The following is a 12430-nucleotide window of genomic DNA, read 5'->3' on the forward strand; positions in this document are numbered from 1 at the left end:
GTTATATTAATGAGTTAGCAGACTCTTTTCCTATTTACCTGAACCCACCAATAGAACACCATTAACGGGGCTATGACTATGAGGAACATTGGGGTGAGGGCACAGCATATGAGCAGCACATTCAGTGTGTACCAGAAAGTGCGCATCCATATGTCAATATTGTCTGGGATCTGGGAGTCTATAGCATCCACATCTTTGCTGAAGCGGTTTAGTAACCGCCCAGTAGGGGTGCTCTCGAAGAAGCCCTGCGGAGCTCGCAGGACCCCCTGAAGTAAGTTTCGGTGTGTGAGCTTGGCTGCCTGCAGCATACTGTAGGCCCGGCACAGCAGGCAGTTAATCAACAGCAGCGCACCTGCGAGACAGGAGGGGAGGGGGTCAGGTGTGACAACACAATAACGCCTGCATTAAATGGATGAGCAGCCTGTGAGACAGCAACTTTCAGTGTCAGTGCAGGTTTCCCAGAGTCAGTCCTCTACGCCACTTATACACCTCATAAGTGGCATTTTATCATCATATTCTTTCATTTATGCTTCCCTTTTGTGCACATGGTGCTTACTTTTAATATCTAATGGAAAACTACCAGATGTGGAAATTTTAAAAGACTAAATAATTAAAAATTTCATTAACTTCAACAGAGAAATGTGAGATACTGCTATCATTTCACCTAAGAAGGTGAGGTCACACTGGCCTTCGATAAAAATAAAGTTTATTTAGTTGTGTTAACAGTGCTTCACCACTAGAGGGGGGTATAGATCACTAAAAACTGACTGACGTGACTTTGATTTTGTTCACGATATAGTGATGGTGTGAATGTGTTTAGGAGCGTGATCTGTGAGGTGTGTGTGTGCATGTGCATCGCAGCAAGCTGCAGGCAGGACAGGAAGTGTTTTGGCTGTGGAGAAAGAGCAAAGTGAGTTTACAACTGAAAAGGAAAAAATGACAGCAGGAGGTGCTCATCATGGACAACATTGCAGGCTACAGAGGAAACAAGCCAAACCTGACGGTTACAAATTTTGCTGCGGCAAACATGCAAGCAGCATGCCACTTGAGGAAGAGGAAGAGCCCCACATTTTCAAGGAAAAGAAGAACTGAGAGGACACATTTGGCACGCGAGCCACACTGCCACCCGACCCCACCCAAGTACCTGGACAAAGACGTATATGACAGCCAGGGGTACTATGACAACAGCAAAAATGGGTGTGCTGGAAACAATAACTAATATAGTGGAGAGAGAAACGAAGAAGGTGCCCAGGAACATGAGCACAGTGGACGGCAGAGCCTCATCTATCACGTAGATGTCCTTGGAGAAGCGGTTGATGATGCGTCCTATAGGGGTGGTGTCAAAGAAAGACTGGGGCGTGTGGAATTTGTTGGTGAGCAGGTTAAAGTGCAGCTTCTTGGCTGCACCGATGTTCCCCATGGCTAATGTGAAGGAAGCAATCATGATCAGGATACCTGGGATTAGGTTAAACCACAGGAGCAGAAGAAAAATTGATTAGGGGGAGGAACGTTTCACTGTAGAACGAGAAAGCAGCTGTTATAAATAGACATGGGCAGCTTCTGTCCTGAATGTGAGGTAGTCAGGGGAGCAGTTCACCATGAAAGGAGCCGCAGTTAAAGAAAAAAAGGATGTCTCTTGTATACAAGAACAATGCTCAGTGTATTCCAATTAACGATGCTGTAATCAGATTAACTCTCCTTTGGCTCACAGCATCTCTCCAGAGTTTACTGTACAAAAGAGAAGCATTTCAACTGGCTGCAAAGCAAATCTGTTCCGATTATTTCAGTAAAACACAAAGAAAAAGCTGTGAGGGTGGAAGTGGAAGTATAAAGTAGGCATTCAGGTTCAACAATCCGACATGGCAGCTGTTTGCATTTCCGCATAAAATACATGCATTTAAATAAACATTCAGCATCAGCGTGTCTTACCTTGTGCAAACCCCAGTGCCGCGTACACCCCCACCCTCATCTGAACATTTTCCGCGGTGCTATTCGTCACGGCGTCATTGGTCCACTCGCTGAGCCAGATGTTTGTTCCGATGGAGGCAGCGCTCTGACAGCCATACAGGAAGCAGATGACCACTGACAGCAGTGGTCCGACTGCCTTGACGTACTCCAGGTACACCTTTCCTTTCACCTGGGATCAAAACAAAAGATAATTCAGGGGTCGATGTGGTCCAACCAGTGAATACCAGGTTGCTATGTTGCAGTGAACGCTGAGCAGTCGTGGGTCAAAGGTGGAGAACTTTAAAATGAGCAGTTATATATTTGCAGGTTAAAAAGAATTGAAATATGATGCACCGACCTGGCCGGTTTCTGCCGTTTCTGCCTGGATGAGTTTCTCCATCTCGCGCGGTTTCTTCTTGTCTTGCGACTCTGAATGTTTTCGCTGGCTGCAGCCATGTCTCCTTACTGAACGGGACCTGGGGTTCTCTCCGTCTGAGGACATAATGCTCATCTGCCTGTAAAAAGGGGCACAGGGCAATGAGCTCACGCTACTGAACAGGGTCAGGATAACTGGTGGCGATAATGCATTTATTCAACTGCTATTTTGTGCAAAAAGACTCCATATTTTTCAATTTGCTTAATGTTTTAAAAAGCTCATATAATTCTTGAGAAATTCCTGATAAAAAAAAGACAAAGTTTGGAGTTTATGCAACAACCGTTTTATCTCATCCAAGTTTAAATATCCAGTTTTTTTCAATTTACCTTATAAAACTTCTTTTTGCTTCATTGATCATTGGTTCACTGTCCACCATGTCTGTGTGGTTGCTAAGGGCGTCATCGGGGAACAATTCGTCATCTTCAATGATCTCATCTGTGAGAGCAGAACACCAGCATGAGATACTATTGAACCATCAATCCGTTCTGCACCAACATGAGGTGATATGTAAGGGGAGGAAATGCTGTACCGCTGGCCTCATCCTCCTCCATAATATCCTCCAGGGCATAATTTCTGAGGAACTCGGCGAATGCTCCGTTCTGCTTGAGGAGATCCTGATAGGAGCCCATCTCTGACACCCGGCCATCCACCATCACCATTATATTATCCACCTGAGGCAGGAAGCTGATGCCATGTGTCACCAGGATGCGTGTCTGGAGTCAAACACAAGAAACTTCTGTCATGCAATAAACCAGTATGACAATTACCATTTGCATGAACAAGACCAATTAAACTGCCGAAAATGAAAATATTAGACTTAGTGGTTTAATTATTGAGGAAGATCATCCTTTAGCCCAAGGCTATAATCTGGCATATTTACATTTGTTATGTTCATTAATATGTATTGTCCCTCTTTCTAAATAAAACTAAAATTAAATTAAAATTAATATTGTCCATCTGGGAGGGGGAAAAAAGCACGCGATCCCAAGCGCTTATTTTCTGCGTACAGCCTTGTGCAACAATCCCTCGAAAACCACATTTGCAGGAACCGCCGATCTGTCCTGCACATTAGGTTAGAGGAGCTTTAGAGCAAGCTGGATTCCAGATATTCACTTTCATGGTATTTCTATTATTACAAGGTCAGGACTTTGACTTGGCTGTTCCAAAACATTCGATTTCTTTTGTATTTGACCGTTCTGATGAAGAATGACTTGCAAGTTATGTTTGTTTTGTTATGTTATGTATGTTTTGCTGCATGACTCAGGTTTTCCTGAGATTTGGTTCTTGGGAAAAAAAACATCCTGAATTTGCTGAATCTGGGTGATGGGAAGCAGGTCAGGCCAAAAATAAACTTCTCTCAACTTCTAGCAATTTAATCCTAGAAAGCACTGAGGTGACAAAGCCATGTGTGACGATTGAATCTCAGAAGATTATCACAACAACTCATCTTCTGGGAAGCTCAGAGATATGTGTGCATGCACTCATAATTTCCTTTCAACTCTCCTTTTCATACATCCCTGTTTCTTAAATAAATACAGGACGCACACTCACACCTGACAGGAAACACCTGCATTTAATTTCACCAAAAGGCAGAGGTCTCCACACCCTTCCCCTCATTTTTTTTTTAAAAAATATTGAACCGCTGTGTACTTTTTAGGTTCTTGTTCCTACTTTTAAAAGCTACAGCCATTACAATTTAGCTGAATGCACTTTTGGTTCATAGTTCTCTTTAAAGTAACAAAAGAGAGAAGGAAAAAAAAACAACCCAAAAAAAACCTAATGAACCGGCAGAGAACAGTGAGTAGCATCTTACTAATGAGGGAGAAAAAGATACAACTGTACATACTATATTAAATACTGCATTGTACAGTATATAAATAAAGAAAACCTGAAGGCCAGCTGTTAGTCAGGTTCAGTAACTTCTGAATATGACTACTTCCAGCAGAACGCTGCCACACAAAGTTACTCTTTTTACAAACTGGTGTCATAAATATGAAAAATCAGCAGATTGGAAAGTGATCAAACCTCATAAAACTTCCTGTCCAGTAGAAAGATAAGACACAAGTTCCTCTTCTGATAAAATTACAGCTCTGCGAGGCTGTCCGTTTCACACTGAACTGCAGAAGTTTATAATGGTAGTCTAAAGCACTTGGGTGGTCAGGAAGAGTAGGAAAGTACTACATAAATACAAGTACATGAAACTGTTCAGACTCTAACGGTCGCATTCCGGCACAGAGCCAGACAACCACCTGATGTCCACCAACAGAAGGCCGGTGGATCGATGCCCAGCTCCTCCAGGCCATGTGTTGGAAGTATCGGCGTGTAAGTTACTGAACGGAGTGTGAGTGTATGCAAATATTAGATAAAACGCTGTGTGTGACTGGGTGAATGACACTTAGTAGTAGTAGACTTCAGCAGTAAAACTGAGCCGAAAGTAGCAGTTCATTTACAACATAATAGGACAAAGATTCATGTCATATTTACTGGTTGTGTTGTTTACAGAGAGCCTTTACATCATCAACTAACCAGGACAGAAGTTGAGTTTAGAGTCTCCTCACCTTGCCCTTCAGAGCCCCTTCTGGGCCGATCAGGTTGTCAAAGATGTGTTTGGACACGTGGGCGTCCACCGCGGACAGCGGATCATCCAACAGATAGACATCAGCATCACTGTACAGAGCTCGAGCCAGGCTCACCCTCTGTCTCTGACCACCAGACAGATTGATGCCCTGCAGGACAAAAACCAAATAAAAAGGCCGAGGCTGAATTTATATCAGAGTTCCTCGAATCAGAAGCCTGATTACATTAGCAACGAGTATCCAATAAATTCAGGAGAGATCTTTGATGAAAGTCATCAACAAGTGCTGAGAGAAAATTGGAAATAAAACAGATGCAGAAAGAGATTAAAAATTAAAATCAAGGAGACTAAACTCGCTCCCTGTGCTTCTGTACCTTCTCTCCTATCTCAGTCATGTCTCCTCCAGGCAGCACCTGCAAGTCTGGGGTTAAGGCGCACGCTTCCAGGACAGAATTGTATTTCTGCTCATTGTACGGGTTCCCGAACAGGATGTTGTCCCGCAGGGTGGCGTTCTGTATCCAGGCCTGCTGAGGTACATAAGCCACTGACCCCTGAGGATAGAGACAGACAACCAGGTTCTTCTCACTTCCTCAAATAGGAAACCTTTTATTATCAGAATAAACCATGCCACATTTTCTAGAAATGATTCCCACTGCAATAGGACTGATGTGCCCTTTTTAAATGTAACGTTAAGCAAAATAATATACACATATATTCTACTCAAGACTAAGCTTTACAGTACTAAGTTATAACTTCCTTTTTGTCTAACTGGATTTTATATTTTATTACTTCCAGAATTGAGCCTAAGTTAAGCTAAGCTAAGAGACTGCTAGCTCTCCTCATTTTTTTCCCCAAAATGTCAAACTCTTATGAACGCTGTCTGCAATATTTTAAAGAATGAATGTACCCATATATTAAATACATGTTTATGTTAATAATGGTCTTAAATGTATTATGTAGACTGTTTTTAATTAACAAAAATGTTTAAAAGATGAGAAATTGAAGCCAAGTCCCATAAACCTGCATCATTTTCAAAGAAAAGCACGGGGCAACCTTATGGAGAAACCTTTAGGGAGCGGCCCTCAGCTCATTTGCTTTGTAATCTTGGTAAAAAGGTTCCTGAAGACTTTATGGGCTGCAGTATATTCTGTGTCCTTTATCTAAAACAGAGCAACTTGTCAGAGCCACTCCTCGTGCTTGACGTCTGGTTTTAAAGCAGCTGCATAGTGTCGTCACGGTGACCGTCCATTTTCCCACCATTACTGTTACTGAACCACAAAGATCAAAGAGCGTCATTAATTTTAGGCACAATGGCTACAGTCGTTTTTTTTCATTCTTCAGTATCTGTGTTGATGTTTACCTGCAACATTTCAGACATAAACTGGAGGTTTATGCAAATATCAACATTCAATAAAATGAAAAACATTTGTAGAAGTTCAGATATTAATGTTCATTCTGCCAGCGATATTCGGGAAATTGAAAATGCTTGTTTTGTCTGTTTTGTTTTGTTTATTTGTCACTTGGCAGTAGTAAATAAACGCATCTTTTCAGAGGACAAATATCTAAAAACGAGTTTATTGAGTTTATCAGAGTTTTTTAGTAAGTAAGTTGCGTCAAAAGGAGCAAAAAAATTTGATGACAACTATTTGATCATTAAACACGAGCCGTTTCATTTTACATCTGGCCAACTGATCCAGCTTTCACACGAAAATATCAAATGGCGAAACTTTACAGGAAGGAAAACTGCAATAACTGGGTCAAAACCACCTGCTGCTTCCCGGTATGTTATTCAAAAAACACTAGGGGAATTCCTACCCGAACAGAAACCTCTCCCTCCACTTTTTCCATGTCACCCAGTAATGCTGAGATCAGGGAAGACTTCCCACAGCCAACATGGCCCACCACAGCCAGCAGGGAGCCCTGGGGCACCATCACGTTAATACTGCAAGCACACAATCAAATATTTTACTAAAACAAATACGGTGAATATAAAAATACGATGTGTGGCTTTCGTAGCATACTTGTGTAGAACAGGAGCGTCGTCTTTGCCCCACGTGAATTTCCCATTGACAACCGTGACTGCAAACTCTGTTGAGCAACAAAATGACACAAGTGAGAAAAAAAATCCAAGTCATCCAAGAACTGGCCAGGCAGGAGTCACTAGGTGAAAAAGAAAACAGTGAACTTGCACTCAAGCATAATGTAATCTAAGTGACTAGACAAAGCAAAGTTTTGACAAGTTAATCCAAGTGTTTAATTTCACCTGTGACTGTGTTGCTCCTGTTTACGGAATCTGGATCCAGCTCATCATGACTCAGGAAATTTTGGACTCGCTTCAATGAGACGCTCGCCTGAGATGTAGAATAAACAGATGCATGCAATGAATTCTGCTAAAGAAAACCCGAAACACGAACACAGCGCAGGACGTGAAAAAGGTTCCCACCTGTACCAGGCTGCTGATGACTTGGGGAAGCATGTTGAGGGGAAACCTAAGGATGTTAAAAAGCGAGATCGACACGAAGGCCGTCTCCGCATCCAGGATGTTTTTTTCATCCACAGTTACATACACGGCAAATGTTGTCAAGGCAACCTGGAAACACATGGGAAAAGCAGACCACTCAGACATCAAGGTTCATCGGTTTAATGCAGAGAGGAGGCAGAGCCGTGATGCCAGACAGTCAGTGACTCAGCAAGGATCTAAATATCAACAGCACCTTTAAGGCTGAAGTGCTCATTTACCCAACTAATAAAACATGCGTCCACAAAATGTGACCTAAAGAAGATAACAATTGCAGGCAGGAGCACATGTGAAAAGAAACGCTGCTCACACACCATATGAAGACTTTTCTCCTTTCTTCTTTGCACAGAAACTTGACCTCAGGGTAAGGCCATGTGTATATATACACGTGCTTCAGTTCAGTTTCCTGTGGTTTTGTTAGTCCGCTGCAGAAAGACGCCTGCTGAGTGGTGAAAGTCAAAGCACTAGAAGCACTCTGGTTCTTCCAATATTGTCTCAAAAATCACACTTTTCTTAATATTTTAGCCTTTCGCAATTGGGACACAAACTTTCTGTGGTGGCTCCAAGTGCACCAGAATACTTAGTCACTGTAGGTTTATCCAGAGCTTTTCAGACTGCTTAACAAACTTTGATGGGAGATGTTTAGACTCATCATAAATCATTCGAGTAAATTATGTGTATGTAAATTAAACTGTAAATGCTAAACAAACAAATGGGGTTAGTGTGATCGTATCTGCAAATAATCTTATTTCAAATATTTTCATATCAAGGCCTAAAACCCCCTAACGAGGAGCTTCCTAATAATAATGCCAACATGTGACATTCTTATACAAGTTGGAAATGAAAGTCATGTTAATGTAAAGCAGCTTCCAACCAGTAAAGTTATTAAAATATGACTTTAAAAACTGACCTAGAAACTGACAAAGCTCTTTGTCAAGGCTTTTATTAACAAACCATAACAGACAAAAAGCTGTGCTGAAACCTATAGTGGTGTCATAATAATAAACTGTCAAATTTGAACAAGTTTTCATCCTGTTTAGATTTACTGTGTAGTCAACTTTACTTCATGAGTTTCTTGAGTTTTTTGGGGGAAGCCTACCAGGAAAGGCGCACTGGTCCAGGCCATGGTGGACAGTGCTCCGAGGTAGGCCGTCTTGCGTAGCACGATAAGCTCCTTTTGCCGAATGGCCAGAACCTTTTCTTTGAAGGAGCTCTCCCACGCGTACAGCTTGAGGACTTTGATGCCGTTCAGGATCTCGTTCATCAGCTTGATACGAGCATCTTTGTGCTGCATCTGCTCCACCTGACGATGATGGTGAGACCAGCTGTTTTTACTTGTGAATTTTGATACTTAAAACACAAAGGGGACTTATTTTTAAGCAAATCAATTGTGTGAATGTCTCATTCTGTTTGTTTTACACTGAAATACCTGATAGGCTCGAGTCTTCATAGCGATAAATGCATTAAAAGGGATCAGCATGATCATAACAGCCACCCCAGCAAGCACAGATGGACCGAGGATCTGTAAAATAAACAAGAGTCAGCAAATGATTAAATTTATGATACAAAATAAAGAAGAACTCTCCTGTGTGTAAATAAAAACGTGGCAGGTCCTGGATAACCACTACCTCCCACGGTCTGGTGAGGAAACTGTAGACTGACTGGATAAAGAACTTGATCCAGTGTGGCTCAGCTTGCCACAGCTCTGACCACGAGACCTTCCAGTCCATTCCCTTCTCCCACTGAGCCCACACCCCTTGCTGTCACAGTCTGTCTCTAGCTGTGCAGGTTTCCTCCACCCCTGTTCAGATTCCTTCCTAAACCAACTGGGTTCTTTCTTCTTCCCAGGTTTTGTTGCATCATGGTATTGGCATGCTGTTGCCAACACCAAAGTCTGCCGCAGCGGCTCTTCTGCCTGGTCAGCTCCTCCTGAGCCCTTCACTTCCTACCTGTCCTCACCTTTGTGGTGGTTGAGGAGGCTCTCTTACCAAACAAACCACAAATTTTTCTGACAGGCTGCTGAATGGAAGTCATAGCTTGGAAGATGACGAAGATGATCTCAGTGACCGACAATGGTCAGACAGCTTCCGAATTACAGTAAATTTTAGCTGTTATTCTCATGAGTGCATTAAATAAAGTCCCCTTGGCATAAGGAGAAGACTCAGTGTAACAGAAATACAATCTGTGCATGTACCTGCCAGAGGAAATATAGTGCCAGCATAATCTGAAGAGGGGCAGACCACAGCATGTTAAGGAAGGTGGTCAGATCCATGAACCTCTGCGCATCCACAGACATCAGGTTGACTATCTCTCCCACAGTAGATGAACGCTTGGCTGCATTAGTTATCACTAGTGCCTGTAAAAAAACAAACAAACAAGCAAAACAGAAGATCAGGGAACAAAACCCTTAACACCACAAGAATATTTTCTATGAAGCAATTGATTTCTCCCTTCTAAATTTAAATATGAATGTAATTTGTTTGCAGAACAAAAAAAATCTAATGGGATCGTTTCCTGCATACCTTCCTGTAGATAGCTCCGATGACAGCAGTGCGCACATTCATGCCAGTGACAAAACAGTACTGAAATTGATGGTGGAGTATGAGGGTTTGCAGCAGGGCCGTGAAGAACATAAGGCAGGCCAGCGTGTACCCCCACCAATTAGGAACATCTTTTTCTTTAATGAACAAGATCAGCATCCTGGAAAGATAAAGAAGAGGAATAATTTGATTAAAGCACATGAAGCTGAAATAACCAAAAGTGTAAACTCCTGTGTAAGCCCTCCATCCTCCATCCATGCAGACACACACTGCAAAATGTTAGTGTCATTTAGCGCACTATGATCCAGGTATCCTACAGTTTGGACTGTACAGACATCTGTTCTTTAACTATGGCCTTAAAATACTGGGGAGAACTGCTGACCTTCAACACCTGAAAAAAAAGATTAAAAAAAAAAAGTCTGGCATTCACAAAAGAGTGTTACTATTAGCAGAGACCCTAGCGGCTTTGTTGACTCATGGTGTGAGTGTGTCAACACACCACTGTTTCCCAGGCCTCTAATTTCTTCTGTGCTCGCCTGTTGAAATCAGACCAAATCAAACATGTTCTTTAATCAGCCGTCCTCTGACACCGTTACGAGGACACAGAAGTCACGAGGCTCACGAGACTTGGAATGTCCTCCGACAATCACCTGAAGCTCCTTTGTTCAAACTGTGCTCATGCTTTTGCCCTCAAGGCGAGTCACGTTCCCCGAAATCTCAGCTAAACCAAAAATCTAGTCTGTTTTAACTTTTCGTGCATTTTACTTCATTAGTCTTGCAAAGTTTTTAAAGCTACAGACTTATTTGTATCTTTTTGAGTTAGCGACTCAGGACACACGTTATTTAGCTTAGCATGTCACCTTTAAAGCTTTACATACTATATATCAGAAACTCACTTATTCCTGACACTCCCTAACTTCCCTAATGTCGCATTCCAGAAGGACTGCTATTTCGTGCTATAGGGACAAATAACAGAACCTGTTTAACCTGAGATAGATACACTTAATCTGCAGATTATCTGCTCTTTCCATGGGTGATTACAGTATGTAAAGGCAGCTTAAAGGCCAGAGCTAGAATGACAGGTACATTCTGTTGTAACAGTAGATTTTTCATAGTATAGCATAGTATATAAACCAGTAAAGGGCTCAATGGCATGTCAAAGCTGAACATGAGGGACAAAATAGTTGTCTTTAATGTTTAAGTGTGTGGCAACTGCTTCTTCTGGTTAAGGGTTTTGTTATTACTGTGGTTATACTCTTAGAAACCACTTTTACAAGTTTGATTATAAATACAGTGCATCTGAAGAGCGCTCTTTACTTGCTCCACAGTTTGTCCAGTTACAGCCTTCTTCCAAAATGAGCTAAATTCATTACCACAAAATTATGTACACAATACCCCATGATGAAGGTTCCTGCTGACCTGAGTGACCTGTCAGGGTCGAGGCAAAGATGAATGCAGACATGTACTGAGACATCCTCGATGATAACCTGCTCCAGAGCACTCCTGACCTCAGACTGGAACAAAGGATTTTCACCCAAACGAACAATGACTCTAAGTACACAGCCAAGATAACAAAGGAATGGCTTTGAGACCACTCTGTGAATGAGTGGCCCAGTCAGTGACTAGCTGGGCACTGATGCGCTCCATCCAACCCGATTCAGCTTGAGAGGTTCTCCAAACAAGAATGAAAGGTGTGCTGAGCTTGTGGCATCATACTCAAAAAGACTTGAGGCTGTCACTGAGGATACCAAAAGTGCTTCAAGTACTGAGCAAAGGCTTTTAATTCTTATGTGCATGTTTTATGCACTTTTTCCGTTTTTAGTAAATTTAAAAGAATTCCAAGCAAAGTTTTTGCCCACTTTGTCATCATGGGAACTGTGTGTAGAATTTTTAGCAGAGCAATGAATTTATTAAATGTTGAAAAAGACTGTAACATGACAAAATTTGGAACAAGCAACAACAGCATCTCTGTGAAAGGAAACATGCTGTACATATAAAATATAAATAGGAATCACTGGATGGCGTTACCACCGACATTCTAATGAATGTTTGGAAGGACTGTAAAGTTTTCCCTTCACTATTTTTTTCCCTCTTTCTCAGACGGTATTAACTTCCAAAAATGGCTCAAAATTAGTTTTTCTATTTTACATATAAGGCATCGTATTAAATCCTGAGATCCATTTTTCCATAGAGGAGAGGCTGGAACTTTAACATTAAGTTAGGATTTTACTTGGGCATACTACAAAAATAAATGAAAAAGCTGTCTTATCAAAAGATAACTGTCAAATAAAAGGACAGAAAATTTGAAATTAAAATTTCCCCCCACTGTGCCGCAAGTAAGAATGATACATCAGTGTCAGGAGGGAATGTTCAAACACATCAGTCCCACAAAAGACACATGCAGGAAAACTATC

At 41.8% G+C, this 12430-nt stretch overlaps 1 protein-coding gene across 4 annotated transcripts in view; it reads right to left on the reverse strand.

The window, feature by feature from the left end:
- Positions 1–12430, reverse strand: part of abcc3 (ATP-binding cassette, sub-family C (CFTR/MRP), member 3) — a 57533-nt gene that overhangs the window by 10229 nt on the left and 34874 nt on the right. Inside the window, exons 9-23 of one of the 4 annotated variants that reach the window (XM_026177373.1) lie at positions 9999–10176; positions 9671–9832; positions 8906–8998; positions 8576–8779; positions 7402–7548; positions 7222–7309; positions 6980–7046; positions 6774–6900; positions 5333–5509; positions 4942–5109; positions 2913–3096; positions 2710–2818; positions 2306–2462; positions 1930–2137; positions 1145–1455 (exon numbers count right to left, since the gene is read on the reverse strand). In XM_026177373.1, coding sequence (XP_026033158.1) covers positions 1145–1455; positions 1930–2137; positions 2306–2462; positions 2710–2818; positions 2913–3096; positions 4942–5109; positions 5333–5509; positions 6774–6900; positions 6980–7046; positions 7222–7309; positions 7402–7548; positions 8576–8779; positions 8906–8998; positions 9671–9832; positions 9999–10176 — 2380 coding nt within the window. Of the gene's footprint in view, positions 1–38; positions 353–1144; positions 1456–1929; positions 2138–2305; positions 2463–2709; positions 2819–2912; positions 3097–4941; positions 5110–5332; positions 5510–6773; positions 6901–6979; positions 7047–7221; positions 7310–7401; positions 7549–8575; positions 8780–8905; positions 8999–9670; positions 9833–9998; positions 10177–12430 lie in introns of all 4 variants that reach the window. The other 3 variants (XM_026177372.1, XM_026177374.1, XM_026177375.1) reach the window with 3 other exon arrangements.

The sequence above is a fragment of the Astatotilapia calliptera genome, chromosome 8 (assembly GCF_900246225.1).
Source record: "Astatotilapia calliptera chromosome 8, fAstCal1.2, whole genome shotgun sequence".
Classification (NCBI taxonomy): Eukaryota; Metazoa; Chordata; class Actinopteri; order Cichliformes; family Cichlidae; genus Astatotilapia; species Astatotilapia calliptera.